The sequence below is a fragment of the Microcaecilia unicolor genome, chromosome 7 (genome assembly GCF_901765095.1).
Source record: "Microcaecilia unicolor chromosome 7, aMicUni1.1, whole genome shotgun sequence".
Taxonomy (NCBI): Eukaryota; Metazoa; Chordata; class Amphibia; order Gymnophiona; family Siphonopidae; genus Microcaecilia; species Microcaecilia unicolor.
The window spans coordinates 65876835-65898737 of NC_044037.1; the positions used below are offsets into that span (position 1 = coordinate 65876835).

At 46.8% G+C, this 21903-nt stretch overlaps 1 protein-coding gene across 1 annotated transcript in view; it reads right to left on the bottom strand.

Annotated features, from left to right (window-relative positions):
• The window catches only part of VAMP7 (vesicle associated membrane protein 7), a 78645-nt gene that overhangs the window by 28522 nt on the left and 28220 nt on the right, over positions 1-21903 (bottom strand). The window contains exon 5 of the mRNA XM_030210484.1: positions 7992-8082. Within this exon, the coding sequence (XP_030066344.1) occupies positions 7992-8082 (91 nt within the window). The remainder of the gene's footprint in view (positions 1-7991; positions 8083-21903) is intronic.

Below are 21903 nucleotides of genomic sequence, written 5' to 3' on the forward strand. Positions count from 1 at the left end.
TATTTATTTCAGTTGCTGAAATTCCAACAAACTCTAAGACTCTTGAGACAATGGCAAAGATTGTTTGTACAATTTATTTGGCGAGGATAGCTTGGACGATACTTTTGTATCATAAAGAATTAGGAGGGTTGGGAGTTCCCAATTTGAGAACATATTACATGGCAGTGCAATTGCTCCATGTTTGGGAATGGAAATCAAGGGGGCAGCTTAAACCCTTTGGACAGATTGAGCAAAAATTATATGCAGGTAAAGTACCTCTTTATGGGATTCCATGGGCCTTCTAGCATGCATCCTGGTATGCCAATATTATGAATCCCTTTTAAAACACATTATGAAATTAAATTGTGGCGTCACACTGCATCTGGGGGATTTGGGAGGCAGTGAAGATCATGTTAGACACCTCTCTCTTTGATGTTAGATGGAGATACTCCAATTTATGAATACTCTTTCCAGGGACAGGAGGATAGAGGTCTTCGATTTTTGGGGCAATTATTTGATGATAGGCAACTGAAATCTTTTGCGGTGACTTTTATTTATATCTCCATCTTAGACACTGTCTTACTACAGGGTTGTATAAAGCAGCGATTACTAGGGATAGGAGTCCACTGGAGGTATTCTGGTCTCAGCCGGATTGTTCTAAATGGCTGATTTCTAGTTTATGTAAAATAGCTAGAAAATATAAGTTTGTTAAACTACCATTTAAGATCATGTGAGGGAAGGATCTAGAGATGAAATACCTCTGATAACGCTTGTACTGATATTGTTAAAAAACTACCAATTTGTTCGATTTCAGCTATAATTAAAGAAAACAGACTAAGACTATCAACAAGTGTTGGTATACTACTCCACAATTTTTAGTCAAGAAAGGCCTTAAGGCGGACCTCAACTGTTGGGGACAAAGTGGCAATATTGGTTCACTTTCACATATTTGGTGGGACTGTCCAACTGTAGTAACCTTTTAGTTCTATGTCAAACTAGAGTTTATGGGAACTGCCAGAATGAATTCTGATTTTTACTAGAGAATTATGCCTTTTGAATTATATCCCAGTTGATGTGGAACTGGACTTGAAATTGTGCAATCTCTTAAAGTGCTGTATTTATGCAGTATGGTCTGTTATTTCAGCACTAGATGGCACCACAGGAAAACACTTATGGAGCATTTGGCAGCTCTCAGGCAGCCAAAGACACAGTTTTCTAATCTCTGGCCCAGAATACAGTCTTATTTAGATAGATCTATTTCCTAGACCTTGTTGTGGACTGGGTGTGGGGAGGCTTTGGGAGGGATTTGGTGTACTATATTGGAAGTGTTATTTCTTCTTTAATCTGTTCATTGTATTTGTTCCATAAAATTATTCTTCAATTAAACCATAGGTATTAAAAAAAAAAGAAAGAACCAAGCTCCTCTTTATGTAATGAGCTTGGTACTTTTGGATCATCCCCCTCCTCGGGAGGAAGTTCTCCCTTCTCTAAGGACTCCTCTGAATAGACCAAGGCCACATCAGATAAGGAGAGATCAGCTTACTCCTGGAGGTCTAAATGAGATCTCTTAGGAGCAGGAGGGGCAGCGGGGTGAGAAAATGGAGCACACTGCAACAACTCTGACTGTCCCTGCTTTAGTAAATAAGTCTGATGTAAGAGCAATATAAAACAAGGTAAAATTATGTATAATCATACCTGATAATTTTCTTTCCATTAATCATAGCTGATCAATCCATAGACTGGTGGGTTGTGTCCATCTACCAGCAGGTGGAGATAGAGAGCAAACTTTTGCCTCCCTATATGTGGTCATGTGCTGCCGGAAACTCCTCAGTATGTCGATATCAAAGCTCCATCCGCAGGACTCAGCACTTAGAGAATTACACCCACGAAGGGACACTCTGCCCAGCTCACCACCGCCGAAACGGGGGAGGGGAATTAACCCAGCTCATCCCCACACAAGTGGGGGAGGGGAATCCGTCCAGCTCATCCCCGCGGAGCGGGGGAGGGACACCACACCCGCCGATGCGGGGGGATCTGGCTTATCCTGCAACCGCAACCGCGGGAGGAGCTGACTGACCCTAACACCGCCGAAGCGGGAGGGGTACAAAGCTGCCCTACAGCCGCACGAAGCGGGAGGGAGTGCCGGCAGAATTTATGTCTCAATCCAGCCCCGTAAAACGGAGGGGAGAGGAATGCAGCAGCTCACTGTAACACAAAGTCGTCTCAACTCTTGAAGAATCCAAGTGAAAGAAGAACTTGAACACGAAGTCCTCCTGAAGTAACTGAAGGCTAAACTTGAACCTAAAATTCAACCAGAATATAAACAGTACAGATATCTGGGAGGGGCTATGGATTGATCAGCTATGATTAATGGAAAGAAAATTATCAGGTATGATTATACATAATTTTACCTTCCATATCATCAAGCTGATCAATCCATAGACTGGTGGGATGTACCGAAGCAGTACTCACCCAGGGCGGGACATAGAAATCCCTGACCTCAACACTGAAGCTCCAAACCGGGCCTCCGCCCGTGCAGCCACAGTCAAACGGTAATGCTTGGAGAATGTATGAGCCAAAGCCCACGTTGCCGCCTTGCATATCTCTTCCAAGGAGACGGATCCGGCCTCTGCCATCGAGGCTGCCTGAGCTCTCGTGGAGTGAGCCTTCAGCTGGATAGGCGGCACCTTCCCCGCGGCCACATAAGCCGCTGCAATGGCTTCCTGGACCCATCTTGCCACTGTAGGCTTAGCAGCCTGCAGACCCTTACGAGGACCTGCAAACAGGACAAACAGATGATCCGATTTCCGGAAATCATTGGTCACTTCCAAGTATCTGATGATGACTCGTCTCACATCCAGATATTCAAGAGCGGAGTACTCCTCTGGGTAGTCCTCCCTACGAAAGGAAGGGAGACAGAGCTGCTGATTCACATGGAAGCGAGAACCAATCTTGGGCAGGAAGGAAGGCACTGTGCGAATAGTCACTCCTGCCTCAGTGAACTGCAGAAAAGGCTCTCGACATGAGAGCGCCTGGAGCTCGGAAACTCTTCTGTCTGAAGTGATAGCCACCAAAAAGACTGCTTTCAACGTCAGGTCTTTCAGAGATGCCCTCGACAAGGGTTCCAAAGGCGGCTTCTGCAATGCTCTTAGCACCAGGTTGAGATTCCACGCAGGCACCACTGAGTGCAGAGGAGGGCGCAGGTGATTAACTCCCTTGAGAAAGCGCACCACATCTGGCTGCGAAGCCAGGGAAGCACCCTTCAGGCGGCCCCTGAAGCAAGCCAGAGCCGCTACCTGGACTTTAAGAGAACTGAGCGACAGGCCTTTCTCCAGACCTTCTTGCAGGAACGCCAACACTGAAGAAATTGGAGCAGTGAAGGGAGAAAGTGAGCCTGCTTCACACCATGCTGCAAAGATACGCCAAACCCTGGCGTAAGCAGTAGAAGTAGAGCGCTTCCTCGCTCTCAGCATAGTGGCGATGACCTTGTCTGAGAAGCCCTTCTTCCTCAGACGCTGCCGCTCAATAGCCAGGCCGTAAGACCAAAGGGAGAGGGATCCTCCATCACCACGGGACCCTGATGTAACAGGCCCTGCTCCACTGACAGCCGCAGAGGATCATCGACTGAGAGCCTGAACAAGTCCGCATACCAGGGACGTCTGGGCCAATCCGGACCCACCAGGATTACCCTGCCGGGATGCTTTGCCACCCGGTCTAGCACCCTGCCCAACACGGGCCAGGGCGGGAACACATAGAGGAGCTCTTGTGTCGGCCACTGTTGGAGAAGAGCATCTACTCCCAGGGATCGAGGGTCCCGTCCTCTGCTGAAAAAGCGCGGCACTTGGCCATTGGCCGATGACGCCATCAGATCTAGGCTCGGCTGGCCCCAGCGCTTCGTGATGTCCAAGAACGCCTGAGCAGATAGTTGCCACTCTCCGGGCTCCAAGGTATGGCGACTGAGAAAGTCCGCCTTGACATTCATGACTCCGGCAATGTGGGCCGCTGAAAGCTGCTCCAGGTTCGCTTCCGCCCACTGGCAAAGACTCATAGCCTCCTTGGCTAGAGGGGCGCTCTGGTACCTCCCTGGCGGTTGATATAGGCCACAGCCGTGGCATTGTCCGACAGGACCCGTACAGGCTTCAACACCAGTACCGGGATGAACTCCAATAACACCAACCGAATGGCTCTGAGTTCCAGGAGGTTGATAGACCACTTGCCTCTGCAGGAGACTAGAGCCCCTGCGCTGTCCTTCTCAAGCAGTGGGCTCCCCAGCCCATCAAAGAGGCGTCTGTCGTGACGACAATCCACTCCGGGGTCACCAGAGGCAATCCTGCAGACAACTTGTCTGTCTGCGTCCACCAGCTCAGCGCCTTGCGCACTGCTGGGTCCACGGGAAGGCGCACAGCATAATCCTCCGACATCGGAGTCCAGCGCAGCAGCAGAGATAGCTGTAGTGGTCTCATATGAGCCCTGGCCCAGGGCACTACTTCCATCGTGGCCGTCATAGAGCCCAACAGCTGCACGTAGTCCCAAGCCCGAATAGGAGAGGCTACTAGGAACTAGTCCACCTGAGCCTGAAGCTTGACAATCCGATTGTCTGGCAGGAACACTCTGCCCACTTGGGTGTCGAATCGAACTCCCAGATACACCAGGGACTGAGTCGGGCGCAGCTGGCTCTTCTTCCAGTTGATGATCCATCCCAGGGAGCTCAAAAGAGCAACTACCCGGTCCATAGCTTTGCCGCACTCTGCATAAGAGGGGGCTCGGATCAACCAGTCGTCCAGATAAGGATGGACTTGTACTCCTTCCTTTAGCAGGAAGGCCGCTATGACCCCCATTACTTTGGAAAAGGTCCGCGGAGCAGTAGCCAACCCGAAAGGGAGGGCTCTGAACTGGAAGTGTCATCTCAGGACTGTAAAACGCAGAAAGCGTTGGAGAGGAGGCCAGATGGGAATATGCAGGTACGCTTCCTTGATGTCCAAGGAAGCCAAGAACTCTCCTGCCTTCACTGCCGCTATAACAGAGCGGAGAGTCTCCATGCGAAAGTGCCTCACTTTCCAGGCCCGATTGACCCCTTTGAGGTCGAGGATAGGCCGGACAGAACCTCCTTTCTTTGGAACCACAAAGTAAATGGAGTAACGTCCCTTGCCAATCTGATTTTTTGGCACCGGAACGACCGCACCCAGGCGGATCAGGTTGTCCAAGGTCTGCTGCACTACCACAGCTTGACCGGAGACTTGCAGGGAGAGAGTACAAACCCGTCTCTTAAGGGTTGGCAGAACTCTAGCTTGTAGCCGTCTCTGATGACTTCCAGCACCCACGCGTCTGAAGTTATAGTGGTCCACTCGCCCAGAAACGAGGACAGCCGTCCTCCAATCTGCACTGGGGCGTGGACCAAGGCCCCGTCATTGGGTACGAGACCCTGGGGGAGGACCGGAGGGAGCACCTCCGGGACGGCGGTCTCTGCGAAAGGAATGCTGCTTGGGGGAGAAATTCCTCTTGAAGGAAGAGGGGGCAGAGGAACCCGACTTGCCCGGGCGGTATGGAGGTATCGGGACGAGTACTAACCCGAGCCCTGACCTCTGGTAATTTCTTGCCCTTAGACGTGCCGAGATCGGTCACGATTTTGTCCAGCTCGACCCCAAAGAGCAGCTTGCCTTTAAAAGGCAATCTAGCCAGGCGGGATTTAGAGGCGTGGTCAGCAGACCAATGTTTCAGCCAAAGCCACCGCCGCGCAGAGACTGTCTGAGCCATGCCTTTAGCTGAGGCTCTCCAGACATCATACAGCAAGTCTGCCAAATAGGCTAAGCCCGATTCCAGGGCCGGCCAATCAGCCCTCAAGGAATGATCCGAGGGGGAAGCCCGCTGCACCATAGTCCGGCACGCCCTGGCCACATAGGAGCCGCAAACTGAGGCCTGCAAACTTAAAGCAGCTGCTTCCAAGGACGACCTTAAGGCCGCCTCCAATCTTCTGTCTTGGGCGTCCTTTAGGGCCGTGCCACCTTCCACCGGCAACGCCGTTTTCTTAGTCACCGCAGTGATTAAAGAATCCACGGTAGGCCACAGATAGGCCTCACGTTCACTCACAGCCAAAGGATAGAGGCGGGACATAGCCCTAGCCACTTTAAGGCTCGTTTCCGGGACATCCCATTGAGCCGCAATTAAGGTGTGCATGGCATCATGCACGTGGAAGGTTCTAGGCGGGCGCTTCGTCCCCAGCATAATGGCAGAGCCAACAGGGGCTGAGGGAGAGACGTCCTCCGGAGAGGAAATCTTCAAAGTGTCCATGGCCTGTAACAACAGGTTGGGCAAATCCTCTGGGCTAAAAAGCCGCGCTGCAGAGGGGTCATCCGCTCCATCCGAGCGGGGATCTATCTCCTCCAAGGAATCCGCAAAGGATCGTTGGGAGACCTCAGACACGCTGCCCTCATCTACATCGGAGGAGACAAAAGTCCTTCAAGGCCTGGAAATCAACCCGAGGGCGTTTACCTCTGGGAACCTCAACCTCTTTATCAGAAGAGGGAGCAGGGGCAGCGTTTTGCATGAGGAAAGCCTGATGCAGCAGCAAAACAAACTCGGGGGAGAAACCCCCCAGACTGTGCACTTCCGCAGCCTGGGCAACAGCCCTAGACGCACTCTCAACCGGCGCTCGCAATAGCGGGGGAGAGACATGCTGCGCATCCAAAATGGCGTCCGGCGCGAAACTCCGTGAAGGAGCCGCGCGGGAAGAACGGCGCTTAACTTTAGCCGCTTTTGTGCCGTCGCCCAAATTAAGGGCGTTCATGGCATTAATGTCTCCAACCTCAAGGGCGGCCCCGAAGAAGCCGTCCGAGCCGCGTGGCCGGCCAAGATGGCGGAGGCGAGGAGCGGGGGATGGGCGTTTATGGCGGGAAAAAACCGCCACGCCGGAGGAACGACCGGGACATTCATCGGTCACTAAACTATCACCCATCAAGGGCGAATCAGGTTGTAAAACCCCCGCATCCCCTCTAGAAGCGCTCCAGCGATCCGGGGAGCGACCCTTTGCGCCCTCGCCCTCCGACGCCATTGCCACGAGGAGAAGAATCGGGGAACCCCCTGCCCGCTATAAAAAGGTAAAATTACCTGCTTGCCGCTCCGAGCTGTAACGAACTGGTGTCCCAGTGAGTAGCTGCAATGAACGTTTAAAGAAACGTCGAATTAAACGCCTTTAAAGACGTTTAAAAATATATATATTTTTTTTTTTAAACGGAGCCAGCGGGAGGGGGGAGAAAAGGAGGGACCTGGCACCACCAGGTTTGCACTTGCTCAAAAGAGCCCTCAACCCCAGGCCTCAACAAAACCTAAGGATTAGGCTTGGAGGCCTAGCCAGAGCTGCTGCTGTGTGTGACCACCACCTGCTGAGATAGAGAACATACTGAGGAGTTTCCGGCAGCACATGACCACATATAGGGAGGCAAAAGTTTGCTCTCTATCTCCACCTGCTGGTAGATGGACACAACCCACCAGTCTATGGATTGATCAGCTTGATGATATGGAAAGATCCTGATGCAACTGAATGCATTGTCGGGCACCGAGGCTGTGCTCCGCACATGATCAGACAACAGGCTGTTCCTCACTGCCAGTTGGCCCTGACAAAATGGCACCCATACCACGCTCTCCTGCATCAAACTGCACACCAGCCCTGCCAGAGACCCCGAAGTCCCCAGTGTAAGAACATAAGTGCTGCCATACTCAGACAGATCAAAGGTCCATCAAGCCCAGTATCCTGTTTCTAACAGTGGTCAAGTACTTGGCAAGATCCCAGAACAGTAAAACAGATTTTATGTTGCTTATCCTAGGAATAAGCAGTGAATTTTCCCAAGTCCATCTTAATGGCGGCTTATGGACTTTTCTTTTAGGAAATTATCCAAACCTGTCCCAGTATGGCAAAGCTTATATTCTTAGGACAACCCCCCTAAGTATCCATGTTAACCTCACAGGCCTCCAGGCCTTTTTATTAGTATCCCATGCAGTGAGCAATGTTCTTGTACCTATATTTCGGACCATGATTCCTTTCAGTTCATCCACTTGCGCCTCGATTTCTGTCACACGGTCAGTGCTCTTGTTCTCAGAGTGGTGTTTCTAAAACAGAAGATGCAAATCCTGCATTATTGAAATGTGCATTACAAGTACATCTGGGAAGAAATATGCTTTCCCAAGAAAGGAGTTAGAGACATGGCTGAGACACACACACATATATAAAGAACTCAGAGGCTCATGCGCTTCTCAGTTCAGGGAAAGGCAATTTATTACATTTGTACCCCGCGCTTTCCCACACATGGCAGGCTCAATGCGACTTACGAAGCAACAATGTAAATAGTTACAAAGTTGTAACTAAGTATAGCAAGATTTGTAGGACTTTTTCCCTACTTCAATTAGTGTGTGTAACTTATTACAAGTACCTGGAGACAAGGATTAATACACAAACACACTATAAAAAGGTACCCCTTCTTTACACTAATTTAATACACATCTTAAATAGTTTATTGGACGCAATACTCGCTTCATATTAAATTAAAACAAGCTGCCTGAATAGCTGTTCAGTTTTGTTTCTTTTTCAAGTTTGCTCTTTTTTTTTTTTTTTTTTTACTCATACGGCTGTAAAATACATATTAGTTCAATGAAGTGAATAACAATACAATTTCCATGCATTCAAGTGAACTAACTTGGCAATCACATTCCCTTCTCATATTTATGTGAAAGTGGCTCAAGTATCCAGCATCTTTTTCATACCTTAACCCAAGAATCTAAAGTACAACAACTGATATGACAAGGGACTGTATACATTCCATAATTTACTTCTAGATATTTACCTGCTTTGTATGGGAAAAAAAAAAACATTTCAGCAATGTTCCAGAGTACAATTTTCCTATATTTGTGTGATGTGAATGTCCGAATCTAAAGCCATGTCAACAAAGCGTGCAATTCATTCCGAGAGATGACAGTCATTTTGTACCCTGCTTTTTATCCCCATACAGGAGCTGTTCCTCTAAACCAGTGGTTCCCAAACCTGGTCCTGGAGGAACCCCAGCCAGCCAGGTTTTCAGGATATCTACAATGAATATTCATGAGAGAGATTTGCATGCACTGCAGCCACTGCATGCAAATTTCTCATATGAATATTAATTGTGGATATCCTGAAAAGAACCAGGTCTGGGAATCACTGCTCTAAACTATGCCCCCTCTCACGATACATGTTGCATCATTGCTACCAGTATCAGCTGCAGAATACCATGATGGAATACAAATTCAATGTGATATGTTGGTGATAGAATTGGATCTCTCTAAGCCTACACAGATGCGACGCAGGGCCTTTTTGGAACTGCGTCCCAGAGTTGAAGCTTTAGGAGCAAATTTTGTATTACGTTTTCCTTGTATTTGTAATATAATGCTTGAGGGTAAGCAATTTCAATTTATGGATCCTAAACAGCTTAAAGATTTCCTAGATGCTAGAGTTGAAGTGAATGTTGTATGCCTTCCCAAATAGCAGGCTGGGGTTTGAATACAGAGGAAGCAACTGTGAGGTTTCCTTTTTTCCTATTTTTTCTCTATTATTAGACTTTCTAAATCTTGGAATCATTTTTCTTTATTTGTGGACGGAAGGGCTATTTGTCATTTTTTCCTTAAAATTGTATTTGAATTTCCTGTTTAATGGAATGCCGATTGCATAATCACATTGTTTTGTGATATATTATAAAATATCAATAAAGAAATTTAAAAAAAAAAAAAAGAGAACTGGAAAACCAATATCATCAACCGTGTTCTGTTATGATCCTGGTAACATAGTAAATGATGCCAGATAAAGACCTGTATGGTCCATCCAGTCTGCCCAACAAGATAAACTTATTTTACATGATATGCAATACTTTATATGTATACCCGAGTTTGATGGGTCCTTGCCATTTTCAGGGCACAGACTGTAGAAATCTGCCCAGCACTGGTCTTGTACTAAAAGTTCTGAAGCTAACGTCGAAGCCCCTTAAAATTTACACTCCAGCTCATCCTTATCTATTCAGTCACGATCAGGGCACAGACCATAGAAGTCTGCCCAGCATTGGTTTTGCCACCCAATCTCTGTTAAGATTCCGTGGATCCATTCCTTCTAAACAGGATTCCTTTGTGTTTATCCCACGCATTGGTGTGCACAGCTCTGTGTATACCAAAAGCACTGTATTATTTTTTTTTCTTCAGGAAGGGGTTTTGATCCCTCTTAATCAATTGATGGCAGTGTGGATAGTGTCTACAGCATAGGGCCACCTGTTTAACAAGAGCGGAATCAGAGACATGGCTCTGTTGCGCACATACCCAAAGAAACACACAAAAAATGATTTAGAGGCTCATCAATTCCTCACTGAGTACAGGGAAGGCAGTACTGTTTTTCATTCAGGCAAATGTTTGGATCCCCCCCCCCCCCCCCCACAACCACTTAAACTGCATTATGAATAGCATCTGCAGCACCACCAATTTTTATTTGGGCGACATAGGAAACATATTAAAACCCTGGGATTAAGTATTTCTCTTATGCACAATATTTCTCTTATGAGTACTGGTTTTGGCAAATTATGTGTATGGATGTGTATGCTCAATTTGAAAATTTAACCCTGATAAGACTAATATTCTTTTGGTTTGGGAACTCACTACTCTCCCAACCGCAAATTTTACCGAAATTGGCTGGAGCGGCGGTCCCTATCTCAAACAAAATCAAATTATTGGGAGTACTGATTCATTCAGGCATGACAATGGGTCAACAGATTAACAGTGCAATTCATAAAATCATTTTTCAAAGTTAAGATGCTTCGACGACTTAAACTGTTACTAGATCCTAGTCTTTTTCAAGTAGTTATTCAATCCATGGTTTTATCCCACATAGACTGCTATAATATTGTTCATCTGGGTCTGCCAGATTGTACCTAACGCAGCTGAAAAATGAATTCTGGGAGGGTGCTTGGTTTGATCATGTCTCTCCATTTTTGGTGAAACATTGAACCATGACAGATAAAGGCCACATGGCCCAGCCCATCCAGTCTGCCCATTCCTCCATAACCACTAACTCTTCCTATTCCTAAGGAAAAGATCACAGGCAGCCAGGCCGTGCAAAAAGTTTTGATACAATGATAAACTGAAGAGGCTGGAGAATGAGGGAAAAGGCAGGCGGGAATTTCAGGCCTTATGATGGAGCAATTCTGTGCAAAAACACTACAAATGAACTATGTAGGACTTTAAAATATTGTGACATTTTCACAAATTTTGCACAGAATTTCCCCGGGAGTAACAGATGCAAACATACACATCTCACATACACTAACTCCTACCAACTTCACGGCCCCTACACACATCCCCTATTCATAGCTGAATGCCACCCTAATGAGAGAGACTTACTGCAAGCCTCCTCAAAGAATCTCTCACACAGAGAAGTCAGTGTCTGTCATCAGAGGAAAGAGATACATGCCACTATCACAGTGTAAGCTGCACTTTCCAAACTTGTTTGTTTTTGGTTTTAAATACACACAAGGCAGATCAATGAAAACAGCAGATAAGAACTAAGTTCTGAGGATCCTGCCTGCAAGTTTAATCAGGATCTTACCCACCCCTGTCCCTTGCTGATCACATGCCTTCATGTGACAGATTAGAAGGGAGGGGGCAGCTCTGCGCACACTCATTACAGTGACACTACCAGCACAAAGAATGCTGCTGGACAGATTAAGAGGGATAATCCCTCATTTTATTTTGATTTCTTTTTTCATTTTGTTTCTTAAAAAATCAGAGGTCCTTTCACTAAGCTGTGTTAGGTGTTAACATAGCGTACTACAGGATACGCTCAGGTGTGTTCCGGTAACAGCCAAATGTGCTTATGCTAACCAAATATTTTTATTTAATTTTTTGAGTGTGTGTGTGTTCCTGTGCTAAACATTTAGAGTGTCTACATTAGCATGCGCTAACTGGTTAGTGGAGCAATATCACATGATCCCTTACCACCTAAAAATGGGTGGCAGTAAGTGCTCATGTGGTAATTCTTTTTAATGGCTGCCCACTAATGGCAACATTCATATATGGCAATTATTACAAAAAATAATAAAAGACTGGGCATTTTATGGCTGCGGTAAACATGGCCTTAGCAAGTGGGAAAAACCTGCGTTAAGTACACACAGGCTACTTTTTACTGCAGCTTATTAAAAGGACCCTTTAGAGTTCACTAGGGAGGGAGGGAGGGTTTAAGGTACTCCCAACTTGCTTTGCCATTCTTATCCATATGATCCATGTAAATTAAGTTCTACTGTGCTGATCTTTCCAAATGGAACAGGCAGGTATTGCACTCAAGACACTTGCGAAGTATGAACAACCTGTGCACAACTGTACTCACCACCACTACTGCCCCGCCTCCCCCCCCCCAAAAAAAAAAAAAAAAAAATCAGATATTAGGAAAAGTGAAAGACCTGGCAGCAAGTCTCCAATAACGAGTAAAAACATGCAAGAAAACAGCCGAATTTGCCCATCCTAGCTAAGGAGTTACCTGGCTAACAGGGGTTCACGTAATAAAGCATGGTAAGTTTGGGCACCTTATTCAAAAATGTTTGGCTAACTGTGCGCAAGGACTCATCTAAATCCCATGGTAAAAAAAAAAAGAAGATATTAGCTATTAAACACAGATGCTAAGAAATGCGCAGAAGACCCGAAGGCTCAGGTTTTTTTTTTCTCTCATTTATTTTTCATTATCTCTATATATAAAAGGCACCACCAACGTTCTAAATGAAGCCTCCAGCCGGAAGTGTGAAGGGGGAGAGATATCCGGTTTCCCTATGAGTGTCTGCCCTGCCCTCGCTCTCTCTGTAACACAAACAGTGAAGGAAAACACAGCAAAGCACAAAATCAAATCGCTCTCTCTGTAACAGTGAAGGACTCAGAGGGGGGGGGGGGGGGGGGGGAGAGGGCAGAAGCCCTCACTATCTCTGTAACACAAACACAGCAGGAAACACTGAAGGTCTTGACTCCGAGGGGGGAGGGGACAGAGAGCACAGGGGAAGGGAGAGAGGGCAGGGACACACACACTCCCACATGCACACAGAAGAAAACCTTGCTAGCCCCCGTTTCATTTACATCAGAAACGGGGCTTTTTTACTAGTTATCAAATAAAACACACAAGTCATACTACTTGTTACAGAAAAATGGAAGGAAGCAAGCTGCAAGAAACAGTATCAGATACCAAAAAAAACAAACCCCAAAACAAACCAATCTTCTTAGACCACTATCAGGCATATTTTCAAAGCACTTAGCCTTCCAAAGTTCCACAGAAACCTATGGAACTTTGGAAGGCTGCAATCTGCAAGAAACAGTATCAGATACCAAAAAAAACAAACCCAAAACAAACCAATCTTCTTAGACCACTATGTCTAATGGAGGGGTTGCAATATGACAAGAAAGTCAATTAAAGAGGAAAACAAAAAGAAAACTAAGGAAAGGCTAATCACACCAGATACCCCACACTATAGCTTAGTCACTTGCTAATACTATCAGATAGTGATCTTCTTCACATCCAAGAAAGCTGCTCTGGTTGAAAGAAAGTATATTTCACTACCAAATAACTAAGCACTTATAAGCTAGCAAAAATGATGTTCCCACAGACAATACATCCTGACGCAATGCTAAGAATGTTTTCCTACAATCTGTAGAAAGCTCGTGCACAAAAACACTGACTTGTCATCGTATCAGCATTCTACAGTTTACTGACTGGAGACTTTTGTTTGAGGATTGATCTGCAGGGCAAAGGTCAGAGACAGCTCCTGGGGAATGCCACAGCAGCAAAGATCATACTGCAGCACTGGACATAAGACTCCTCACCTTCTTACTAGACCTAGCGCAATAGTTTTTACACTTTAATGCTTTTGGAATTACAGGATACAAGGCACACCTTCAAAAGGGAACAGTAAATTCTTACTGATTTTGGCCCCTTAAATTTAATCCCTGCAAAGGGGGAGAGGGGAAGGGAAGAGGAGGCTAGTTCTTGAACTGTTAAGGATATAGCCTATTTTTAATGAATAAGCTTTAAGTTGTCAGTGGTTTTGGGGAACGAAGGGTAATGTTATACAGCATGTACATGAGGATATAAGAGCACAGTTATCTGAAAACAATCTAGGTGTCATTGTAGATAATATGATGGAACCTTCTGCTCAATGTGTGGTGGTGGCCAAAAAAGCAAACAGGATGCTAGGAAATATTAGGAAAGGGATGGTGAATAAGACTGAAAATACTATAACGCCTCTCTATCCCTCCATGGTGCGACATCACCTTGAGTACTGCGTTCAGTTCTGGTCACCGTATCTCAAAAAAGATATAACGGAATTAGAAAAGATTCAAAGAAGAGTGACTAAAATGATAGAGGGGATGGAACTCCTCTCATATGAGGAAAGGCTAAAAAGGTAAGGGTTCTTCTGCTTGGAAAAGAGACAGATGAGGGGAGATATGACTGAGGTCTACAAATCCTGAGTGGTACAGCACGAATAGAAGTAAATCGATTTTTTAATCGTTCCAGAAGTACACAGACTAGGGGACACTCTAGAAGTTGTATGAAAATACTTTTAAAACAAATAGAAGAAAATAATTTTTCACTCAACAAATTGTTAAACTCTGGAACTCTTTGCTGGAGGATGTAACGGTTAGCATATCTGGGTTTAAAAAAGGTTTGGACGAGTTCCTGGTGGAAAAGTCCATAGTCAGCTATTGAGACTGACATGGGGAAGCAACTGCTTGCCCTGGGATTGGTAGCATGGTGAAGTAGGAAGTACTCCTGTAGCCAGGACCTGCCCACCAGGGGATGTACTATCCTCTCGCACTGAGGATATGTCTCCAAGTGCTGCCCGGGAGGGAAAGGTTAGGACAGCTGTTGTAGTTGGTGATTCGATCATTAGGCATATAGATAGCTGGGTGGCTGGTGGACATGAGGATCGCCTGGTGACTTGCCTGCCTGGTGCGAAGGTGGCGGACCTCACGCGTCACCTAGATAGGATTTTAGATAGTGCTGGGGAGGAGTCTGCTGTCTTGGTACATGTGGGTACCAATGACATAGGAAAATGTGGGAGAGAGGTTCTGGAAGCCAAATTTAGGCTCTTAGGTAGAAAGCTCAAATCCAGATCCTCTAGGGTAGCATTTTCTGAAATGCTACCTGTTCCACGTGCAGGGCCCAAGAGACAGGCAGAGCTCCAGAGTCTCAATGCGTGGATGAGACGATGGTGCAGGGAGGAGGGTTTTAGATTTGTTAGGAACTGGGCAACATTCTGGGGAAGGGGGAGCCTATTCCGAAAGGATGGGCTCCACCTTAACCAGGGTGGGACCAGGCTGCTGGCGTCGGCATTTAAAAAGGAGATAGAGCAGCTTTTAAACTAGAAATGGGGGAAGGCCGACAGTCGCTCAAAAGCGCATGGTTCAGGAAAAGGTATCTTGCAAAGATACCTCACAAACAGGGAAGATAGGGTTTCTGGATAGTGAGGTTACACAACAGACCGTGGTAGGCCAGGTGCCCTTAAATACAACTAAAGATCAGACAAAAGATGTCAAATCAATAGTGTCAGGTACTAAGCATCATGCAAATAAGAACAACAAACATACTCTGAAATGTCTATATGCAAATGCTAGGAGTCTAAGAAATAAGATGGGAGAGTTGGAATATATTGCACTAAATGAAAAATTGGATATAATAGGCATTACTGAGACCTGGTGGAAGGAGGATAACCAGTGGGACACTGTCATACCGGGGTACAAAGTATATCGTAATGATAGGGTGGACCGGACTGGTGGAGGGGTAGCATTGTATATTAACGAGAGCCTTGACTCAGATAGATTACAAATTCAGCAGGACACAAATCACACCTTTGAATCACTGTGGGTTGAAATTCCATGTATAAAAGGGAAAAAAATGGTGATAGGAGTGTACTACCGTCCGCCTCGCCAGGATGAGCAGGTAGACACAGAAATGATAAAAGAAATCAGAGACGCGAACAAAATGGGCAATGTGATAATAATGGGTGATTTCAATTATCCAAATATAGACTGGGTAAATGTAACATCGGGACACGCTACAGAGATACAATTCCTTGATGAAATCAAGGACAGCTTTATGGAGCAACTGGTGCAGGAGCCGACGAGAGAAGGAAAAATTCTAGACTTGGTCCTTAGTGGAACGCATGATCTGGTGAGGGACGTTATGGTACTGGGGCCGCTTGATAACAGTGACCATAATATGATCAGTTTTGACATCGACCTTGAAGTAACTGTACACAGAAAGTCAAATACGTTAGCGTTTAACTTTAAAAAAGGAGACTATGATAAAATGAGAAGAACGGTAAAAAAAAAACTTAGGGGGGCAACTGAGAGAGTAAAAACTGTACAACAGGCGTGGACGCTGTTCAAAAATACTATCCTGGAGGCCCAGGTCATACATATTCCGCAAATTAGAAAAGAAAGACGTAAGTCCAAAAGACACCCGGGCCTGGTTGAAAAGTGAGGTGAAGGAAACTATTAGGGCCAAAAGAAACGCCTTCAGAAAATGGAAGAAGGAACCGTCTGAAAATAACAAGAAACAGCATAAGGAGTGTCAAAGCAAATGCAAGGCGCAGATTAAGAAGGCCAAGAGGGAGTATGAAAAAAAGATAGCATTAGAGGCAAAAAAACATAGTAAAAATTTTTTTCGGTATATTAAAAGCAGGAAGCCGGCAAAAGAATCGGTTGGGCCGCTGGATGACCGAGGGGTAAAAGGGGCGATCAAGGAAGACAAAGACGTAGCGGAGAGACTGAATGAATTCTTTGCTTCGGTCTTCACCGAGGAAGATTTGGGTGGGTTACCGGTGTCGGAAATGGTATTTCAAGCGGACGAGTCGGAGAAACTTACTGACTTCACGGTAAACCTGGAGGACGTAATGGGGCAGTTCGGCAAACTGAAGAGTAGCAAATCTCCTGGACCGGATGGTATTCATCCTAGAGTACTGATAGAACTGAAAAACGAGCTTGCGGAGCTACTGCTAGTGATATGCAACTTATCCTTAAAATCGAGCGTGGTACCGGAAGATTGGAGGGTGGCCAATGTAACGCCCATTTTTAAAAAAGGCTCCAGGGGAGATCCGGGAAATTATAGACCGGTGAGTCTGACGTCGGTGCCTGGGAAAATGGTAGAGGCTATTATTAAAAACAAAATTACAGAGCACATCCAAGGACATGGATTACTGAGACCAAGTCAGCATGGCTTTTGTGTGGGGAAATCTTGCCTGACCAATTTACTTCAATTCTTTGAAGGAGTGAACAAACATGTGGACAAAGGGGAGTCGGTTGATATTGTGTATCTGGATTTTCAAAAGGCGTTTGACAAGGTACCTCATGAAAGGCTACAGAGGAAATTGGAGGGTCATGGGATAGGAGGAAATGTCCTATTGTGGATTAAAAACTGGTTGAAGGATAGGAAACAGAGAGTGGGGTTAAATGGGCAGTATTCACAATGGAGAAGGGTAGTTAGTGGGGTTCCTCAGGGGTCCGTGCTAGGACCGCTGCTTTTTAATATATTTATAAATGATTTAGAGATGGGAGTAACTAGCGAGGTAATTAAATTTGCTGATGACACAAAGTTATTCAAAGTCGTTAAATCACGACAGGATTGTGAAAAATTACAAGAGGACATTACGAGACTGGGAGACTGGGCGGCTAAATGGCAGATGATGTTTAATGTGAGCAAGTGCAAGGTGATGCATGTGGGAAAAAAGAACCCGAATTATAGCTACGTCATGCAAGGTTCCACGTTAGGAGTTACGGACCAAGAAAGGGATCTGGGTGTCGTCGTCGATAACACACTGAAACCTTCTGCTCAGTGTGCTGCTGCGGCTAAGAAAGCGAATAGAATGTTGGGTATTATTAGGAAAGGTATGGAAAACAGGTGTGAAGATGTTATAATGCCGTTGTATCGCTCCATGGTGCGACCGCACCTTGAGTATTGTGTTCAATTCTGGTCGCCGCATCTCAAGAAAGATATAGTAGAATTGGAAAAGGTGCAGCGAAGGGCGACTAAAATGATAGCGGGGATGGGACGACTTCCCTATGAAGAAAGACTAAGGAGGCTAGGGCTATACAGCTTGGAGAAGAGACGGCTGAGGGGAGACATGATAGAGGTATATAAAATAATGAGTGGAGTGGAACAGGTGGATGTGAAGCTTCTGTTCACGCTTTCCAAAAATACTAGGACTAGGGGGCATGCGATGAAACTACAGTGTAGTAAATTTAAAACAAATCGGAGAAATTTTTTCTTCACCCAACGTGTAATTAAACTCTGGAATTCGTTGCCGGAGAAAGTGGTGAAGGCGGTTAGCTTAGCAGAGTTTAAAAAGTGGTTGGACGGTTTCCTAAAGGACAAGTCCATAAACCGCTACTAAACGGACTTGGAAAAATCCAAAATTCCAGGAATAACATGTATAGAATGTTTGTACGTTTGGGAAGCTTGCCAGGTGCCCTTGGCCTGGATTGGCCGCTGTCGTGGACAGGATGCTGGGCTCGATGGACCCTTGGTCTTTTCCCAGTATGGCATTACTTATGTACTTATGTAAGGTGAAATTAGATCTTACCTGCTAATTTTCTTTCCTCTAGACCCTCCAGACCGGTCAAGACGCGTGGGTTATGTCCTCCTACCAGCAGAGGGAGACTGAGAAAACACTAAGCTTTTGAAGCCTGTATATATAACCTGTGCAGAACCTCCATTAGCCAGTATAACCCTGACAAAGCAGAGAAACAAAAAACACTAACAACAACTAGCAACCCTGTACGTGGTCACAGTAAAGTGCAAAAACAAGAAACATCTTCCGCTTGCTCTTATGGAAACATGGTCCTTTGCCTTTGATAAAACAGTTGGGCTTCTACAGGTGGACTATCAAAGAAGAGCCCCACCTGTCCCAGACTCCTATCACAAAACAGAAATAAACAGTCTGCAATTAGAGAAACAACAATCTACAGCTGCCAAGAATTATCCAACAAACACACCTCCTGGCCTCCAATACAGACAGGGCGGGCTCTTGACCGGTCTGGAGGGTCTAGAGGAAAGAAAATTAGCAGGTAAGATCTAATTTCACCTTCCTCAGCGACCCTCCAGACCGGTCAAGACGCGTGGGACGTACCAGAGCAGTAACTAACTTACGGGAGGGACCTACTAAGGCCAGAGGTCAAAACTGCTGCCCCAAAGCGCACCTCGTCCTTTGCATGCACAGGAATCCTATAATGCTTCACACAGGAATGCAATGAAAACCAAACCGCAGCCCGACAAATATCTAACGGAGAAATCATATTATTCTCCGCCCACGAGGCTGCCATTCCCCTAGTGGAATGAGCAGACCAGCCCCTAGGCACCACAGGACCCTTCAAGTAAGCAGATGCAACTGCCTCCTTCAACCACCATGCTATGGTCACCTTAGGAGCCGCTGCACCCTTCTTTGGGCCACCATGAAGAATGAACAACGGTCAGAGGCTCTGAAGTCCTGAGTTCCAGAGAGATAACAACTCAAAACTCTCCTGACATCCAGCTTGGCAATACCACGCTGCTCCGAATCTCCAGCCATATCATCCAACACTGGCAGAGAGATGACCTGATTAACATGGAACTCGGAACCACCTTGGGCAAAAAAGGAAAGCACCATCCGCAACGAAACCTTTCCCTCAGAAAGGACAAAAATGGTTCCCTACAAGACAAAGCCTGAAGCTCTGAAACCCTCCGTGCTGAAGTAATCGCCACCAACAAGACCGTCTTTAAAGATAAATCCTTACAAGATGCCAATACCAGAGGCCCAAACGGAGGCCTGATCAAAGCATCCAAAACTAGCTTCAAATCCCACGGAGGCACCATCCGTCACTGAGGCGGACGCAGCAACTTAACACCCTTCAAAAAACGCACTACCTCAGGCACAGAAGCGAAGGACTTTCACTGAAGCTTCCCACGAAAACATGACAAAGCTGCCACCTGAACCTTCAGTGTAGACAAGGCCAGACCCCTATCAACACCATCGTGCAAAAATTCTAAAACTTCCGCCACCGAAGAGCGAAACGGCCGAACCCGATGGTCTTCACACCAGTGCTCAAAGATTCTCCAAACCCGGACATACGCCAAGGAAGTGGATCGTCTACGGGAACTCAACATTGTAGCAAAGCCACTGGACGAAAGCCCCTTCTTCAACTTGTGCCGCTCAAGAGCCAAGCCGTAAGCAAAAACCGAGCCGGATCCGGCATGATTATCGGGCCTTGACACAGAACTGATCCTAACACAGGCAGGGCCGCCGCCCCTGCCAACCGCACCAGGTCTCCGTACCATGGTCGACGCCGCCAATCCGAAGCCACCAGAATCACCCGACCGGAGTGATGTTCGATGCGCTATATTACTCGACCGACTAACAGCCACGGAGGAAACACATACAGCCACTCCCGAGGCCAAGGCAACAGAAGAGCATCGATTCCCTCCGCTCGAGGGTCTCTTCAGCGACTGAAAAAATCTCTGAACTTGCGCATAGCGAGCCGTTGCCCTAAGATCTATCACCGAAAGTCCCCAGACCGACACAACTCGCTGGAACACTGACCGAAGAAAAGACCACTCTCTGGGATCTAGAGTGTGCCTGCTGCGATAAACTGCATCTATGTGACCTACCCCGGCCACATGCGCTGCCAAGAGAGCCTGAAGATGAGTTCAACTGCGCCACCAAGGCTCTTTGTCCCCCCTTGACGGTTGACATACACTACTGCCATGGCGTTGTCGCAGAGCACTCGGACTGCCTTGTGGCGAACTACCGACGGCAAGGCCTGGAGCGCCACCCGAATGGCCCGAGTTTCCAGCCGGTTGATGGACCACTCTGCTTCTGCCCGAGACCACCGGCCTTGAGCTACCTGACCGAGACAATGTGCCCCCAACCTTGCAGACTGGCATCCGTGACCATTACCAGCCCCTATGGGGACTCCAACGGCATTCCTTTTCCCAAATTGCGCGGGTTGAGCCACCAGTGCAGAAAACACATCTCCAAGTCCTGCGACAGAGGGGACCAACGACTGAGCAGAGCTGACTGTACCTGACGCATGTGCGCCCTGGCCCACGGAACTACCTCTATGGTCGCCGCCATCAGGCCCAGGACCTGACGATAAGTACGGGCTGTCGGCGCCTTCTCTGCAAGGAACCGACGAATCGTACCCTGCAACTTGGAACCAAAAGGCTGCACGAAGGAAAGTGAAGATAAGCTTCCGTCAAATCCAGGGAAGTGAGAAACTCTCCTTTCCGGACCGCACCAGTGACCGACCGCAACGTCTCCATCCGGAAAGAGGGCACCTTGAGTGCCGTATTGACCCTTTTGAGATCTAAAATGGGACGAAAAGTGTCCTCTTTCTTGTGGACCACAAAATAGATCAAATAGCACCCCGAGCGTTGCTGATCTGAAGGAACAGGAACCACGGCTCCCAACGCGAGCAGCCACCGCAGAGTGTCCCTCACTGCTGCCCTCTTGCTCCAAGACCGACAGAGGGATTCCAGAAACACTTCGGGAGAACAGCTTTCGAATTCCAGCGCATATCCGCCTCGAAACACCTCGAGAACCCACTGATCTGACCTGATTTGGGCCCAGCTCTGGTAAAACAGACTCAGCCGAGCCCCAACATGCACCAGAGCCTGAGCCCGCACACCTTCATTGGGAATTGCGGCCTGAATACTAACCTCCCGCGGAAAAGCCACGCCCTCCGCGACGACTCTCACGAAAGAACTGTGTGCGCTGGAAAAACCGACCCCTAGAGGTCCTACTACTATTAAACATTTCTATAGCGCTACTAGACTTACGCAGCTCTGTATAAATTAACATGAAAAGACAGTCCCTGCTCAACAGAGCTTATAATCTAAATTGGACAGACGAACAGACA